Consider the following 17,703-nt stretch of genomic DNA (forward strand, 5'->3'; position numbering starts at 1 on the left):
GTCTTTATTCAGAAGTTTACTTAGTATAACATAATTGAGTTGAAACTCTTGAAATATATATGTCAGTTCAGTTTGAGCATAATTAGTCTTATTTAGTAAATGAGCATCAGGAGGCTGCGCTGACTCCACTAAGGATGCAGTTAAGTTACTTTTACAGTACAGAGCATTTGAAAATAGTACTGCTGGTTTAAGGAGTCTCATTCCTGCCCATGCCTGTAGTATGCTGCTTCTGCGGCTGTGCCATAGAACTGTTTGTGTTGAGATGCCGTGAAGCGTATTTACTATGAATGTATCCATATTTAAGAGTCATTCCATCCCTTCTTCTCTCAAGTACTAAAAATCTAGATCAGTTCATAGTGAGCCCCATAAAAAGTAGAACTGGCACAACTGAGGGAGTAATGTGCTCACGTGTAGGGTCTGGGATGAGCAGGCAGAGTGAGAACTTCCTAAGCTGGTACTGTTGAAGTTTGGGTGTTGTGAAAACTATCACCTCAGGCTCTGGTACGGCTCCATTAATACAAATAAAGACTGTTGCAAAAAACACAATAAATGCCTTAAAATAAATGTTACTTTCAAAGTTGAGGACATATGAAACTTGCCTTGAAACTGAAAACTGAAGAACAAGGAGCAGAAAGGAAAGTAAGAATGGATTATGATTAAAAAGGGGAAGGCAAGAGAAAAGTCAATTTTTGTCATGTTTCTTCAGGTTTAAACTACTTCTTCTGAATAAGAAGGAAATTGTGTAAGTGCAGGTGTAACTAAGCACAGCTAACATTGGCTAATTGACTAGTTACCTCTTGTCTGCTTTTTACAGTGGCTTGATTCAGCCTTTCCAATTTCAAATGTTAGATCATTTAAATTGATAGCTTTTCTGGCATAATAATGAAGTAATATGATGCTGAATAGGGATTACCTCCATTCACAGGGAAATCAGCCTGTACAAGTTAATGCACAGAGTTAACAGTGCATAAAAATTAATTGTTTTATAATATGTTTAGATTATTCTTGCATTAGGATGAAATTACAGTGTTCTCATAATAGGATAAAGTTTATACTTCTGATTCTTGGGCATGGATTTTGGGAATAAAAGGAGCATTGAGTGAAATGTCAAGCAAAAATCATGATGTTTAGGATTACAAAGAGAAATTGATGTTGGATGCTTTGCTTGTTTTTCTACAGCTTTATTAAAATAGAGAAGAGGAAAATAATTAGCTCACTTCTACATAGAAAGTGTGCAGATTTTTGTTTTCTTTTTGTTTTTCAGGCTTTATGCCTAAGACCAGCAATGATTTTATTTTCCAGGCTATTTCTCAATGTGGTATGTGTTTGTGTTGCTCTGAGCTTGAAATCGTCAAGGTAGTTTTCTGGTTTCTGCTTGTTTGGTTTGTAGAAACTACTGTCCTGCTATTAGAGGACCAATAGCTAACCATATAATTTATGATTGTCCTGTACTTTTGCTCTAGGTTTTCAGTCAAGACTCTGATCGACCGTTCCTGTTTTGAGACTATAGATGATACTTCCCCTGAATTTAATAATTTTGCAGCCATTCTGGAACAGATTCTAAGTCATCGACTGAAAGGTATGTTAATTAACTTCCTTACTGGTGATGTTTTTGCCATGAGAATTTGTTTATATGAAACCAGCATACATCTGTAGAAACTCCTTGATGCTGAATGAAAATGCTGGCTTTCTTTGTGTGTCTGTCCCTTTGCTGTTACCTTCCTGATTGTTTGCATTACTGTGGAAAAGTCAAGGAAATGTTTTTTGTGAAACATGTTTCCAATGTTCTTGTTGGAAGCCTTCTTGGCTGGTAATTAAGCAAGTAGATGTTGCCATGGTGCTGAGCTCTGTCTGCTTTTCTGCTTTATGATAAGGCTGTGTCCTAAGAGTCTGAGTCTGAAAGACAATTGTAGTGGTTTCTGCTTTAACAGAAGCTATAGGTAGCATATCTGTGGTGCTGCTCCCTTTTCTTTCTCCCTTCCCTGCTTTTGTTGCCTTCTTTTCTAGGTACTGTGTTTAGGTCCTTTCATTCCCATCCTCCCACCCCTGTAGTGAAGCTGGTTTTTGCTACTGGAATGTAATGGATCTGAATTAAATTGCTTTTGAGAAGGGTCAGTTGTTGATTCTCCTCTTGTATTGGAGTCAGATGTTGTTCTAATTCAAGAAAATGTCTGTTTGCGTTTTCTGATTGTTCTAGAGGAAGCTGCTTTGCTAAAAGAACAGAGCGTGCCTTAGCAGTAACAGCACTAGAAAAGGACTTTGGAAGCTTCTCCTCATTTCTCAGTCCTGTGTACAGTTTCTGAAATTATTTGAGGATTATGAAGGACATCATAATCATCTAAATAGAGATGTGTAATATGACAATCTACTCCTTTTCATACTTTTGCTTTTTAATATTCATAACTAAGCTTTGTGAACAATATTGTGTGTAGGCTGACATTTGAGTAGCACAATTACTACCTGCTGTCATTCTGTCAGAAGGAAAAAAAAAAAATCACACAGTGGGGTAGGAACATAGTGTTTGTCACATTGTGACAAAGATTATTGGAGTGATTATGGGTACTTAGCAACTTGACACTGCAGGGAAATTGCTCTGTTTTCTCCTTCTCCCCCAGCTTCAGTGGTGTTTGAGCAAAAATCATTATGAATTGCCCCCGCCCAACATTCTTCTGCTTCACAGCCTATTATTCAGGACAGGCAGTACAGAGAAGAAGCCTTGACAGGCTGGCAAATGGGTTACAGGCAAATGGAATTTGCAAGTAAAAAATTATTTCAAATAAGAAATAGAGAAAATCAAAAAGCAAAGTTGTTGCTTCAGTCTTCCCCTTGTAATTACCGGTATGATTTTCTAAGTTTGCAGAGTTAAATAAAAATATGGAAAAAGGCAGCAACTTGTGCAACTTGTGCATCGTATTGCAAATGGGGGAATATTTGGTAATAAGCTAGAACACTGCGGGTAATTATTTTATTCTTTAAAAACTTGAGAGGGAAATTGAGATAATAAATGTACCATGACAATTCAAATTTTAAGAGGGTATATATTATACAACACAGGGCTTGAAAGAAATTGCACTTTATTGATGGAAATGACTAACGTACTCTGAATGCATAATTCCTGTCAGTAGGAGCACACTAAAAGCAGACTGGTGATTGCAGTTGTATAAAATGTTTTAAAGCAGGCAGAACATACATGATCTGTTCGTCTGTGATAAAATAAATGGCTTCATTATATCAAAGTTGTCAGGCTAATCCCATGGCAGTGTAGTTAAATGGATGATTCAGATTTGAGAGTTTGAGTATATAGACCTTTACTTTTCATGGCAGATAACAATTCCTAATCTTTAACTTCCTTCAGAAGTACTGTGTGAGGAAGGAAGAATTAAAAAAAAAAGCATTTAATTTTCATTGTAAAGGACTAAGTTTACTTTTATTAGAATACTTTTACTGGCAACTGTCTTTTCTGAGACTAAATATAATAAGTTTTTAAGGAGCAAAGCATAGTCTTGATGGAATATAGTGACTGTTGCTGCTTATTGGTTTCGTGTTCAGATAGGATCCAGACAAAACAAAATGGGAGGAAGAAGGATAGCCATTTTAAGTGGAAAAAATATTCAACTACAGGGATTAGAATTTTATGCTTTTCCTGAAACCAGTGCAATTAAGAATTCTGAAATAATAGTTCTCCAGTCCTCATCCTCCTGGATGTTCTGCTAAAAATGCCAGTTACAGCAATATGAGCACCATTTTGAAATTGATTTTTGATAGGTAACTGATCTGATGTTGCCAGCTTCGAATAGCAAAAGGGTCATGAAACAACATTCATAGTGATTTGGGTGGTTTTGTTGGTTTGTTTTTTCTTTTCAGAATCATTGAAGAATTTAGTTTGGAAAGTACCTTAGAAAGTCATCCAGTCCAACCTCTTGCTCAAAGCAGGGCTGTCTCAGATTGCTCACAGCATTTTCCAGTTGAGTGTTGAAAATCTGACATTTCTTAAACTCAGTGCAGTTTGCTACAGAATTATTTTTATTCTGCCCCCCCCTTTGTGCTTACCTTTCCCTGATATTGGCCGTGGTCCTCACTGGATCCTGTGGTAAGCCAGACCAGGAAGTCAAACAGGCACAAAACTAATGACTTTCCCCATGGATGCACTTCTTTAACCCAGCTGCTCATTTTCTTAGAAGTTGTTTAGATGTGGGTGTTTGCTTAGTAATAAAATGAGATCAGCATAAATATATCAGCTCACACAACAGAGATCTGTGAATGCTGCTTGAATGCAGATATCTGTTCATGTGATACAGAAGACTTTAGCACATATGGCACCAAAATAGTTCCAAGAAAGGTAACATAATATGCCATGGCCAAAAGGCCACATCTGTACTACCTTACAGTTACATGTAAACCAATGCCAATAAGTAGCAGTCAGGAATAGGTCACTGTTGTTAGAAAAAGCAGTCTGGCTCACAGCCTATTTTTTAATTGCCCTAAGGAAGAGAGAGAGAGTTTGAGTAAGCTGTATTAACTGTCTTTTCAGGGATTGCAAGCTGTTGACTGCCTTCTGCTCTAGAAAGTGGAGAGATACTTATCCCTGTACTGTGTAATACTGTATGTGTAGTATACCTGGTACTCCCTAGAAGTGCTGGATTTATTGTGAATGCAGAGTAGACCAAATATCGTAATGAGGAGGATATAAAGCATGTGTTCTTCCTGTCATGAAAATAAGCTGTGTGGCATGCCGGCTGGAAAGATATGATACTACTGGCCAGGACAATAGAAGATCTTGAAAAGGTAGGAGAGAAGGAGTAATAGAAAAAAGATGAGTGACTAATTACTCTTTTGTCCCTTCTCAGGAATAAGAATTTGCATGGTTTTATAATACAGCAGAGAGTAAGTGGTATTCTGAGTGGATACAGAGACAATGTATTTGAAGGTCTCTGGACCAAATAAGACCTATAGTCTTGAAAGGGATTTTACAAATCTGTATACAAATGTATGTGTGTTTGATAATTTTTAAAGCAAGCTGGGTAATTTCAGGAGCCATTTTTTCCCCCAAATAGTTGTTTGGAATTTGTTTCTTTCTTAACTGTTCTGTACTGTGGAGATTAAGCCATATCTTGTAGTTGTCTTGGTGGTTTCTTCTTTTCACTGCTGGCCACAGATTTTTCAGGTATATTTCCTGTAAGTGTCCTTTTTATCAGATCAGCTAAGTAAATATAGTTAGTGCAGAAATGGTAGGGGCATCAAAAAGTGTTTAGCACCAGTACTTGGGATTTGATCATAGCTATGTCCTAGCTAATTTAAAACCCAGAGTCAATTCAAGTGATGTATATATTGTCTTTACTATATCACGATGTTGTACGGTTTTCTGCCTTTTTCTATCACTTTAAATTAGTTTTAACTGAGTTAGTACTGAAGAACATTAATAGCTATTATAGATTTTTATGACCATCATCTCAAACATATTTCTGAAAACTATTGTCATGTGTATGTATTTGTTGCCTTACTATGTTTTCATTGTAATATACTTTACAGCAAAATGCATTTATATCCAAACTGCTAGCCAGTATGCATGCTTAAAATAGTTTTGGTGTATAAATTAAGTTCTGTCACTGACAACGTATAGTGCATCTTGCTTGTGACTTTTGCATGTAATTTTTGCATGTCATGGTTGCTGTGAGCATACTTGTCATCTATACACTTATTTGCATTTACCACCATAACCACACAAAACCGTATGCTGTACTGTGTTATTTTGACACTTTCACAACTTTGTTTGCCTTTTTTCCTGTATGTACATTTAAAAGGTATTATAAACACATCAAAAGCTTCTGCTAGAGTTGCCCATGGAAGCTGCTTGTCTCTGATCTACATTATTCCTAATTTTTAGTGACTGTGGAGTTTGTTTCTTGCTTTTCTTTTTTCTTTTAGAAAACTTACTATGAGTAGTAAGCTTCTAGGGTGATCAGTGCTGCTTGAGTGGAAAGATAAATGTGATAATTCTCTTCCTTTCCTCATTCAATAAAACATTCTAGTTTCATGCATTGTCAACAGTCTGGTGGTAGTAATGGTAAATAGCTGTACTAGTGATGTCACTGCTAACTGTTCAGTTTTTGCACTTCAAAATAAGGTGAATTATTAAATAATTAATTTCTGAAGCAGTGAAAGACTTTCCTTATATCTGCAGTGCACAATTTATCCTTTCCCATATGGTTTTTATTTTACTTATTTATTTTTAGGAGGAAAAAAAAAGCACTTACTACTACCTACTATTTCATGGAGTCTCTTTGTTTTTAAGCAATGAATATTAATATAATTTTTATTAATCAAAATTCCTTGAATTCTAACAATTCAGGCATAAACAGTGGTTAAAAAGGGAAAGGGCATGAATTATGTCTGGAGAAGACAGTTTGCACTTGTAGGTCTAGGTCACAGGTGAGGAAGCAGGGTTCTTTGAGTGAATAAGATGCAGCTTGTAATGCTGCTCATCCTGAGAGAAACAAGTCTGCTGGATAAAATAGTTAAGGTAATGGAGATATAATGGGGGTGAGAAAGGTAAGTTAAGGAAGTAAGAGCTGAAGGCACTACTATCATGAAAAAGACAAAGTAAGCATATAGCTGCAGTGGCCCTTAATTTGGTGCAATAATGCTATTAGCAGAATAGCTTTTGTTACTAGATTTAATACTTATACACACATAGTGACCCTATTACTGTTTTTGGCTAAAAAGAAATGGAAGGGCTCTTGTGTAATTTGTGGTTTAGCTCATTTTCCTTTCTCTTATATGGAGAAAAATCTTAGATTAATTTATAATTGTCTTGGAGGACTGGGTTTATGAACTACTGTAAATTTTTAATTTTTAATGACCCATTGGGTAGACCCAAAATAAAAGAGTAGGTATCACAGAAATTCCTCAAAGGAATAGCATGCCAGTTTATTACCAACAAGTTGTATTAAAACTTACTTTTTGCAGGATAGAAAAATCTGCTGCGAACTAAATAATACAGGGAAGTCTGCAGAAAACCTGCCTGTACTTTAGAGCATCCTAGTCGTTACTACTTTGCAGCTGTGGAACTTTGTAGATATGAAATTGGACTGTGATTGAGTAGGAATCAAACTGTTTAATGTCTTATTTGCAAAGTGTTTCTTGGGCATGAAAAAAGATCTGCAACAACTAGTGTTCCGGATGTTTGTATCTAGTTGTCAGACTGGAGCAGAAATGGGTTGATACAAATAGGTGTGTAGCAGTATTCAAAAATGTGGTGAAATAAAAAATTTTCATAATATTGTTTCTATTTGCTTTGCAGTTCTGTAGACAAGAATTGAATTAATTTGAACAATGTTTAATATTAAACATGCAGCTTCCATGCTGACCTAACAATTTTGTTTGGCTGACAAAAACAATAACATCATTCCTGTTGGAATAGCTGTCAGCTTCTGTGTCTTCTGATGACATATAAACTTCATGGCAAAGACCACATACTCTTTGTCCTTTGGACCTTCCAGGAAACTTACTATTTCCTTAAGAAGTACAGAATTGACAGAATATAAGTTGTATACTAAAATTAGCTTTCAAGCTTATTAGGACCCTTTAAAATTTAGGTATGATTTTAGAATCATAGAACAGCCCAGGTTGGAAGTACCTTGAAAGATCATCCGGTCCAACCATTTGTGGGAACGGGAGCCTAGATCAGATTATCTAGCACCCTGTCCAATTGCATCTTGAAAACCTCCAGCGATGGGGACTCTACCACATCCATGGGGAGGTTGTTCCAGTGAATGATTGTTCTTACTCTAAAAAAAATTCTTTCTTCCGTTGAGATGAAACCTCTCCCAGTGCAACTTGTACCCATTGCCCTTTGTCTTCTCCATGTGGCTCCTTGTAAAGAGAGAGCCTCCGTCCTGTTTGTAGCCACCCTTTAAGTACTGGAATACTATGATGAGTTCCCCTCTGAGCCTTCTCTTCCCTAGGCAGAAAAGACCTAATGCCTTGAGTCTTTCCTCATGGGGCAGGTTCTCCAGTCCTTTGAATATCGTGGTACTCCTTTGGACCCTCTCCAGTCTGTCTGTGTCCTTGAATTGTGGGGACCAGAACTGGACACAGTACTCCAGGTGCAGCCTGACAAGCGCTGAGTAGTGGGAGCTATTTCATTCCTCATTCTTGAGAGTTCTTGTGGCTGTGTATGTTGAGTGCGTTGAGGGCCAAATAGAATTTCATACATGGAAAGCTTTTAAAATTGTAGGGAATATACAGCTTAATATCTTATTTAGTAGTTCTTAAAATACATTCTCACTACTCTTGGACAGTCTTTTCCAACATTTTTCTGTGTATAGAATGATTAAGGAAGTTTTTCTTCAGATGGTGTTAATTACTAGAGTGTGGGCAAGGTTTAAAGTTGTAGGGAGAAAATAGTGAAATATAGAAGTCCTTGGTTCACCAAAGGTCCTGAGCTGGCTATGAGTTTCAAGTGAAGACAATTCCTACTGAAGTCTGAAACCCATCATACCGTCTCGCAGAGCTGGCTGTGAGATCAGAGCCCACTGTTATGTCAGAGTATATTGTAATTATGGCCAGCTTGCTGCTTTGAGCAATGTAAGGCAAGTAAATTCTGTGTGCTGGTATGTATTTCTGTTATAAAGATATTTTTGTTTTTAAATGACATGTGTTTTTCAGGTGTTCATTGGTAAAGGCAATTGCTTTGAATTGGTGACTTCAGAAAATTGTAGAGTGAAACTGTCTGGTTTTTGCAGAATATATTCTGTCCTTAAGATAGTTTGAAAAAGCCACAAAAGTTATTGTATGATATACTTGCCATTATTAGTTGGCACTGGAATTGGTGACATAAAGTCATCCTCACACTTAAGTTGCATTTAATTTTGCAGGTATAATCCCCAGGGCAGAAATGTTTCTGATATGGTAAAGAATATGAAAAATATCTGTAGCTTTTCGTGTTGTTAAAATGCCATTGAATTCTTGTTGCTGTCCACTACACTCGGCATTTCAACAAAAACTGTAAGTTCATAAGAGCACTTACCTCATGGAAATTCTTCTGTTTTAGTCCTTAGAGCTGAGAAGATCTGAATCTGCAGTAACTGAAGTATCTTGGGATTTTGTTTTTCCTTTGGCATATTGAATAGTATATATTAATTCTTCCTGCCCTTTTTTTTTTAAAATAAGTCTTTTATCAAGCTTTGAATTTAATAAATAAATCCATGTGGCAAAGTAAGCAGATGGGCCAAAAAGTCAAGTTACATGCACCCTCTAGGGAAAAAAACCACCACTTGAATTTCTTAAGATCATAGGGGACAGATCCTTGACACTACTCTGGCTGTGCTTGGAGCTAAGATAAGTCCTTGTCATCATATTTTGGCATTTTATTTTCAGTATGTATGATTTGCAGTATCAGTCTAATATATTCTTTCTTGAAGTCTGACCTTTCTAACAGCAAAATAATTAGAGGTCTTTCTGATAAATTAGTAAAGCTTCAGAAGTACAACTCGAGACTTGAAATAAAATAAAATTACCTTAACAATAAGATCTCACTTTATATGGAGAAAAGGTTTTGCATGTATGTAATAATGGCAGTCACCAGAGGGCAATGTTCGTCTTACTTTTTACATACCTGTTAGCAGTTGTATGCTGTTCAGTCTGAAAAATGGGGCAGAACTGTTGTGACTGTGATGAAATTTATTTTGTGTGGGGTGGTTGCAAGTAGTATGTAATTTTGCCTTTCATTTTCTAACTGCAATACATTCCAAGCTGGAAAAAAATATGAAGGATTTTGGTTAAAGCTCCAGAAGAGATACTGATTTGCTCAATTAATTTTGGTCAACTTCCCAAGGAATGTTCTCTGTGTACTCAAAATAAATTGTGACTGCAAAACTTTTTTAATCATGCATCAATTTCTCCTTCAATGAAAGCACATTTTGAAAAGTTCCAGTCTGCTCCCAAAATAAAGCTAACACTACCACAGCAAACAGTGGTCTTTTATGTGTATATATATATATATATATATATAAAATTTCTTTTTTTAAAAGAACAAAACTCTTTTGACTGTATTAGTGAAACACGTGGCACTACCTAAAACAAATAACAGAAATACTTCTTGCATCATATTTTTAAGTCACAACAGTGCATGCTCTGTTATGATTTAAGAGTCCCGTGAGGAACTCCTGAGTATTATTATAGCATGCTAACAAGGAAAAAAACAACAAAATACTCATATGTACACAAAAGCCCCAAACTTCTCTTTGTGCATCCGTTTGAAACCAGGGTGAGCTGCATAATGCAAATTTTTTTACACCTGTGAGCCAGTTTTCAGTAGGAATTTATGGACTTGCTAGTATAAAATCCTGTCAGTGCAGGCAACCTATAGGGAAGTATTTTAATTATGTTTATCTCCAATAAGCAGAGAGGGAGGTTCACAAATCTTTACATATCTTGTATTTTGATTTAAGGTCAGATCACCTGGTTCGGCTATGAAAGTCCTCGTAGTTTCTGGGACTACATTCGAGTAGCTTGCCGAAAAGTCTCTCACAATTGCATCTGCAGTATTGAGAACATGGAGAATGTCGGTTCTTCTAGAGCTAAGGTAGGGAAGAGAAAGGTCAAACTGACTATTTTATTACATTGTTCTGTGTAAAACATAGCTGACGTTTCTGTACCCAGAAGCAAATCGTATTACTAAGCTTGCCCCACAAAATTTTTCATTCTTTGAAATAATTACTTTTAATATGTACCTAGTAAATATTTACTTTTTTAAAAAAAACTTTTAAATCTGAATACGATTCCTTTTAAATTTATGTTATTCAGTAGAATAAATCTCAAATTCTCTATTCAGTGATCATGTGTTATAAAATTATTGCCTTCACATTTCTGAACTTACATAATTTTTTGAAAATGCAGTATGTTGAGGAAAATTAAGTTCATGCGAGCATGCCTAACAAAAATTATTTTAAAATTGTAGAAATTTGATTTTTTTCCCCCCTAACCTAAGTATCATTTTACTTTGTATGTAATTTATGCACTAATAGAAAAGGTGTGATCAGCTCTTTAGTTTGTTGGTATGATTGTGCAGGAGGCCTTTAATAGATTTATTCGCTAATAAAGATCCATTGTTTTAAAGGATCTATATAGAAATGACATGACAATTCTTGATTGTAGGTATGATGGAAACATTAAGAAATTAACAATTTAATGTGTTTATATGCATATGAACTGAACAAGAATAAGCTTTTAACTGACCTATCATTAAATCTTAATAGTGTGAGACACTATAGACCAACACCTTAAAAAAAATACTGTTGGACAGAGATTACAAGTTCTTTTTACTAGATTGGAATGCTTTTCAATAGCTTTCCAATACAGCAATAGCTGTATTTCTGTCTAAAACAGCGTTGATTGATAACTGAGAAACTTCTGACTTGAAAGTATAAGTAGTATAAAAGGATGCACCAATTAATGTTCTTAATTCTTTTTATTCCTGAATGCACTAGAATCAGTTGTTTGAACAAGTATCCAAACTGTGTTCAACGGCTATTTTAAAAATCCTGTCGTTCCGGATTTTTATTATGCTCTGGATTATTCACAGTTGGTGTCATTGGTGAGGTGGAAATATTTAGCTTGTTATATACAAAAACTTTGTAGGTTTTTTCAGGGGCATGACTGTGGTTAATAACATTTAAATTACAGGTATTTACTCAACCACAATTTTCTTCAATAAAAGATGATGCTTAGATCAAGCAGCACCATGAATGTAGTAGATCTTTGAGCAGCCATTCTGATGATCCATAGTAGTGCAGAACAGCTTATTTGCTATGTCTACTGTTGCTCCTTTCTTCTTTTGTATAGACTCAGTTTTAAATTTTATATAGTAAACATATCTGTAATTTGCATGAAAGCTTTTAAACACTTGAGATTCTATGGCAAAAAGCTATTGACTGATTTTCCTATCCAGAATATTACATTATCTTTGTAGCACTCAATGTCCTGGAGTAGCAGACTGATAATTTAAGTCATGCAGCTTTTGTTCTTGCTTATGTTGAGATCTGGAAATTCAGATCATTTGGATAACTTATTTCCGAATATTTTCTGGAGAGACTCATGTTCTAGAATCTGATGATTGTATTGCTTATATTCGAGATTTATTTTAAAGGTATTTCTGAATTCCAAGATTTTAATAGATATTAATATTTAAAATCAGCAGATAATAAGATGCAAAGCTATTTTCTTAAATACTCTTACAAATAAATTACAATTTTCTTTTACTGTGTGGAAAACTCCATGCCAAATAGTAAACAAACAAGTTAATTTGTGCAGCAAGTGTGGAGAATGGTGTTGAATTTTTAAAGGTGCATGTGGGAGTATTTTGGATGTCCATATCTGAAAAGCTTGGAGGCATGTCGACACAAATACCAACGGTATGCATCAGTTTTACTGGTGGTCCAAATGGGTGTCTGCTTCAGCCTGGAAGCTGTTAGTAAGGGTTTGCCAGTGCTAGCTAGCCCTGCTTTCACTGGAGGCATTAGTCGTTACCTAAGCAGCAGCATCAGGATTTGACTTTTTCATTCATGTTCTCAAGAACTGCAACATAAAGGCAGCTATGCAGAGAAACATCCTTTTAATTTTAGTGCACTCTACATTAAAGTTTTTGCTGTGTTGTTGGTATTTATGAAAGCAAATTTTTTTGTTATTTATCATCTGCCTGTCTTATTATAAATTTAGTTTGATCTAGGTCTATTTAAATTAAAAGTAGGATTATAATCTACCACAGGTGGTTTTGGTAGAATGTCTGTAGTGATATTCAGCTAGATGTCAATAAGCACCAAATATATTAAGCAGAAAGACATCTTACTATTTATATAACTATTTGTAAGTTCATATGGGTTACAAGAAATGTTCCTGGTGTTCTCAAAATGACAGTCATAACTATGGCAGCCATTTGAAATGTCTCTTTCTTGTAAACTAGAATCGTGTGCTCTAGACCTGTAAACATAGTGCAACATACATTCCTAAAGGCTATTTTTGAAGCTATTGCTGCTGTTTATAGAGTTGTTTGAATGAAGTTTTGCTTTTGGACTACAAGTTTTAGGCCTCTTAGATTTTATTTCATTTCTGTATATTATGTGCACCTTCTATAATGATGTCCTTACTGAGAGGAAAAAATCATTTATGCAAATTACATAATAAAAATATGTCACTGAGTTATGATTTTTTTTTTAATTGATCCCACAAATATTTGAATGAACGCAGAGAATAAGTTCTTACTTAAATCACCTTGAGGGTAGGTTACTGCTGCTTTACAGTGGAACTCATTGGATGCTTCCAATACCATTGTCTTTAAAATGAAAAGCTTTCTGCCCTGATCTGCTACCACTTATGCACATGAGATTTTCAAAATGCTGGAGTATATAATTAAAGCAAAATCTTTTTTTTTTTTTTCTTTTTTTTTGTTTTTGTTCAAATTTTGGAGAACTTTATTTCACAATAAAGTTTATTTGTAAGAATGCATTTTCTGTTTTCAGTATTACTATAATGAAGTACATCTTAGCAATAATTTTGTTAATCAGTTCATTTCACCCAGGTAAATCAATTGTATTCATTTTCAGATGTAAAATTAAGTGTTTCAATTTATAATACTTAAATATTTGATATCTGTTTCTTCTTGCAGGGTCGAGCCTGGATCAGAGTAGCACTTATGGAAAAGCATTTGTCTGAATATATTTCCACAGCTCTGAGAGACTTCAAAACAACCAGGTCTCTTAAGACTTTTATTTTTGCAATATTTTAGCAAATGTTGCTTAAGTGAGGAATGTTCCACTTGATTTGTCTAGGAAAGGATGTCACTAGTAAAAGAGCTGTAACCTAGTAAAAGATGTCTAGAGTTGGTATCAATCGATTGGATTTTAGCATGGGTAAAACTGCAAAATGGGAAACCCCTTTGTGATTTTAAAAATGTGGAAATAAGTCTGGAGTTCTTGAAAGGTCAAAAGAGAAGAAAACTTCTCTAAAGAAGGAACTACTTCTGAAATTGTAGCGTGATAAGGATAAAAGATGTGATGTTTATTTCAAAATCAGGTATGGTTGACAGAATGCCCTAGCGACTCAGTAAAAAATAATTTTAATAGGAACTTTTTTTGAAGAAGAAAGCAAGAGAATTCCAGGAAACTTTTGAGAAATATGGAAGAACAGAATTAGTGATCAGGCATAGCTAGGATTCTTGATGTAATATGAAAAATGCGTGACAGATTTTTGTTGTACCTTCTAATGGTAAAAGCTGTTATGGACAAGAATATGCTTTGTGATAGAAAATACTCTGGCAATTTTGGACTGGTTCTAGATAATGTGATTATTATAGGATGCTTTATCCTGTAACAAGTGTGTCTTGTAGATTTATGATGAAGTCTTCTAAATATGAGTGAGTCTATAACATGTTGTGCTACCTTATGTTGAACTCTAAAAGTTTCAGATGTACTGAATGGACTATTTAAACAATAAGAATTTTCTTTGTAAGGACTTCTGTTCATTTAGAATATTATTTCTGTTTGTAATACTATTTGTCCACAGATCTCCATATATTTTGCCAATATTAAGGTGACTTTGAAACACAACTAGATAAACATCCCATTTTATTGAAGTTTCCAGACCAGTCATCTTTATTTTACCCAGATTCACTTGCATTTACAGTAGATAAGCTCATAAAGATTTCTGGAAAAGATTTACTCATGTTGCCTCAAACTGAAAAGTCACTTGGGGTTTTGAGGGGGAGATGAGAAGGAAGAGGAGGGTCACAAACTATGTAGTTAAGTAGTACATTCTTTGTTGCTGTTTGGTATTGTGGTTTGTTTGCAAGTGGATAACAGTGGTATTATTTTATTAGCAGTTTCCAATTAATTTATTTGAACATGTTAATGTTTCATATATTTGAATGTTCTCTCAGTGGTATAGCTTTTGGAAACCACCTCTCTTGCATTCCAAACATAGTAAGTGCAAAGTTTGTTTTGAAGTAATATTTTAAATACATCTAATGGAAATAAAATTTACAGTTTCAGATCTTGGTAGTGTGGATTTCAAATCCACTAGCAATAACAGACATACTCTCTTTTCCCATGCGGGATTTCAGATACCTAATAAGTGGCCTGATTTTTTTTGTGATGCTTTGCACCATTTATTTAGCATTTTAAATTATGTATTGTGCTATATGTATATTTAGTAATTATTTATATAAACTATAAATATATGTTATGCATGTGTGTATGTAGAATGAGATTCATCTATCACATGGTTAGCTCTTTTTAAACCTTGCTGTTGTGTTTAGGTGCCTGATCTTAGGGCTAGTCCTTTTATCAAGCAGCACGTTATTAGTGCTGGATCTGCATATTACACTTGGAAGGGGGTTGGATTAAGCATGGGCACACAATTAATTTTCTAACAAATTGGTCAGCACAGACTCTTAAGTTAGACTGTTCTGTTGTGAGATGTCAACTGCATAACACTGAAAGGAGATTTATGAGTTTTCTGAGGGGGCTGTTGTTTTGGCTGGATTACTGTAGCTGGTTTAAGAAACATTGCCACTGTCAGACTAACATCTGCATCTCACTGTTACAAGTATGCCCTGTCTTTTTTTTGTGATTACTTCCTAGGCACCATTTTACAAGATAAACTGAACACAGTACAGATGGGTACCTGGCAGTGATTTTACAAATGCCAGTGAAATGGTTTGTAATCAGCTTGTACTGGGAGCATTGCTGTTAGTTCACAAATAAGAGTAACTGTACTGAATCAGACTGTAAAGTCTATCTAGCTCAGTATTCTATCTCCACCAGTGGCCAGTTTAGCCTCCTGGTGCCCTTCCTGAAGTCAGAGGGTAGAGAGCCGAGTTTGTACATCATAGCCTCAGTGTCAGGACTATAATCTCTCTCTTCCTAGAGGAAGTCTTCCAGATTTCTTGCTTCCACTGAGAACATCCAAGGTCTTGGACAACTTGTTTCTGTACAGCAAATGGATGTCTGTTATGAAACTGCAAAAGTGGGACTTCTGACAGTGTGCGTTATAACACAGTTCAATCTTTGGAGCTGTGCTCCGAAATGTGTCTCTTCTGGATGTTTGCCGTGCAGCCAACTCAAGCTCTCACTGAGCCATCCCAATGCTTTCATGTAGTTCTTAAAACAGATGGAGCTTTTGATAGGGCAGTGTTGCTGGTATTTGTCTGAAAGATAGTTTGCATTCAATAGCCTGGCACCTTCTTGCAATCATACATTGCTAGAATGTATAGGTGGACTGTGCATCTCAGTTTCTGGTAAGTGACCTTTCAGCCTTGCCTTTGGTACTGAACAGCTCTTGGTTTCCCTCTTTCCACATGTAGTGCTCAGGTGAATTCTGGTGACCTTTCTGCCTCTGCTGCTGCCAAGACTCCTGTAACACAGAAATTAAAGTTGTGTGCTACTTTGCTAAACAGACTGAATGCCTTTTTTACAAGGCCCTGCATGCCAATGGCAGGTCCTATTCACCTGCCCTGTACACCGAACATTTCTGTCTTTCTGTCATGTAGCTTCTGTGGTAGCTGAGGAGAAAATTAGAATAAATGGGAGAGAATGGGGAAGTGATGACAGAATACAGATTTAAAAATTGTTGCTTTATTGGTCACTGTTCTCAAACAGCCTTCACAAGTCTGCATATACCAGGGTATGTGAAGTGTATTTTGAGATCAAGCCGTGGAGTTTTAAAACCTTTGGCCAATAGGTGTTTTACAATAAAAAATGGTGTTAAGAAAACACTCCTTCAAATAATGAAAATTTTAAATCTCATCATAACTGGATGCAGCATGCATCTTCCCAGCATGCAGTATTTTAAGAAAAAGTATGCTACCTGGAAAACAGCTGATTTGTGAAAATATTTTTTTAAAAATAATCAACAACTAAGAATGAAGAGTGAATGTTGAACTTTAAAAGAGCCTGGAAGTGCAATTGTGAGAGAACTTTTTTTTCATACGATGGAATAATTTTTTTTTTTTAATGTACGTGACACAAATTCTTCCTTTCAGCAGTAAAGTATAAGATATCTTCATCATTTTCTTTGCATTTTGTCCATCCAGTTCTACTATTTCTTAGGGCTAATATTGTAAATTCTTTTTGCTTCTGTCTAAATTTTTATGTGCTCTAAGATTGTGATGTTTTGTGCTGTGCAGTCTATTGGTTTGCTTTATTTGAAATGAAACATGAATGCCCCAGGGCTTCACATGAGTTGTTTTTATTTAAACTGGATTTCTTCAGTTTTCTGTTAACGATGAAAAACTTTATTATTATTTCAGAGAAAATGGTATTAACTAAACTAATTTCTTTTTTATTGAAGGAGATTTTATGAGGATGGAGCAATTGTTCTTGGTGAAGAAGCAAATATGCTTGCTGGTATGCTGTTGGGACTCAATGCAATTGATTTCAGGTATTATATTTGCATACTTCATAACAAACTGGTCAGGGGAAGTACTTATAAATCAATGCATTATGGAAAACGTTGTTAGATTCCCTTGATAGTTTGAGAGACAAAACTTAGGTGGGGGGAAGGAAGGGGAGGGAGACAGAGAGAGATCTTGAGCGGCTCTTCTGGATAAGAACAAAGTTATGCCATAGTTTATATAGCTGCATGATTACACAGTCTTTCTTTCAGGTATCAAAATCCTGAAAGCAATCAGAAGTATAATTGCAGAAGGTA

The 17,703-nt window shown here is 35.4% G+C and overlaps 1 protein-coding gene across 2 annotated transcripts in view; it reads left to right on the forward strand.

The window, feature by feature from the left end:
* The window catches only part of RUNDC3B (RUN domain containing 3B), a 55,053-nt gene that overhangs the window by 5,713 nt on the left and 31,637 nt on the right, over positions 1-17,703 (forward strand). For both annotated transcript variants that reach the window (XM_075492752.1, XM_075492753.1), the window contains exons 2-5: positions 1,464-1,579; positions 10,452-10,585; positions 13,664-13,749; positions 17,344-17,433. In XM_075492752.1, coding sequence (XP_075348867.1) covers positions 1,464-1,579; positions 10,452-10,585; positions 13,664-13,749; positions 17,344-17,433 — 426 coding nt within the window. The remainder of the gene's footprint in view (positions 1-1,463; positions 1,580-10,451; positions 10,586-13,663; positions 13,750-17,343; positions 17,434-17,703) is intronic.

Source organism: Mycteria americana, chromosome 2, assembly GCF_035582795.1.
Source record: "Mycteria americana isolate JAX WOST 10 ecotype Jacksonville Zoo and Gardens chromosome 2, USCA_MyAme_1.0, whole genome shotgun sequence".
Classification (NCBI taxonomy): Eukaryota; Metazoa; Chordata; class Aves; order Ciconiiformes; family Ciconiidae; genus Mycteria; species Mycteria americana.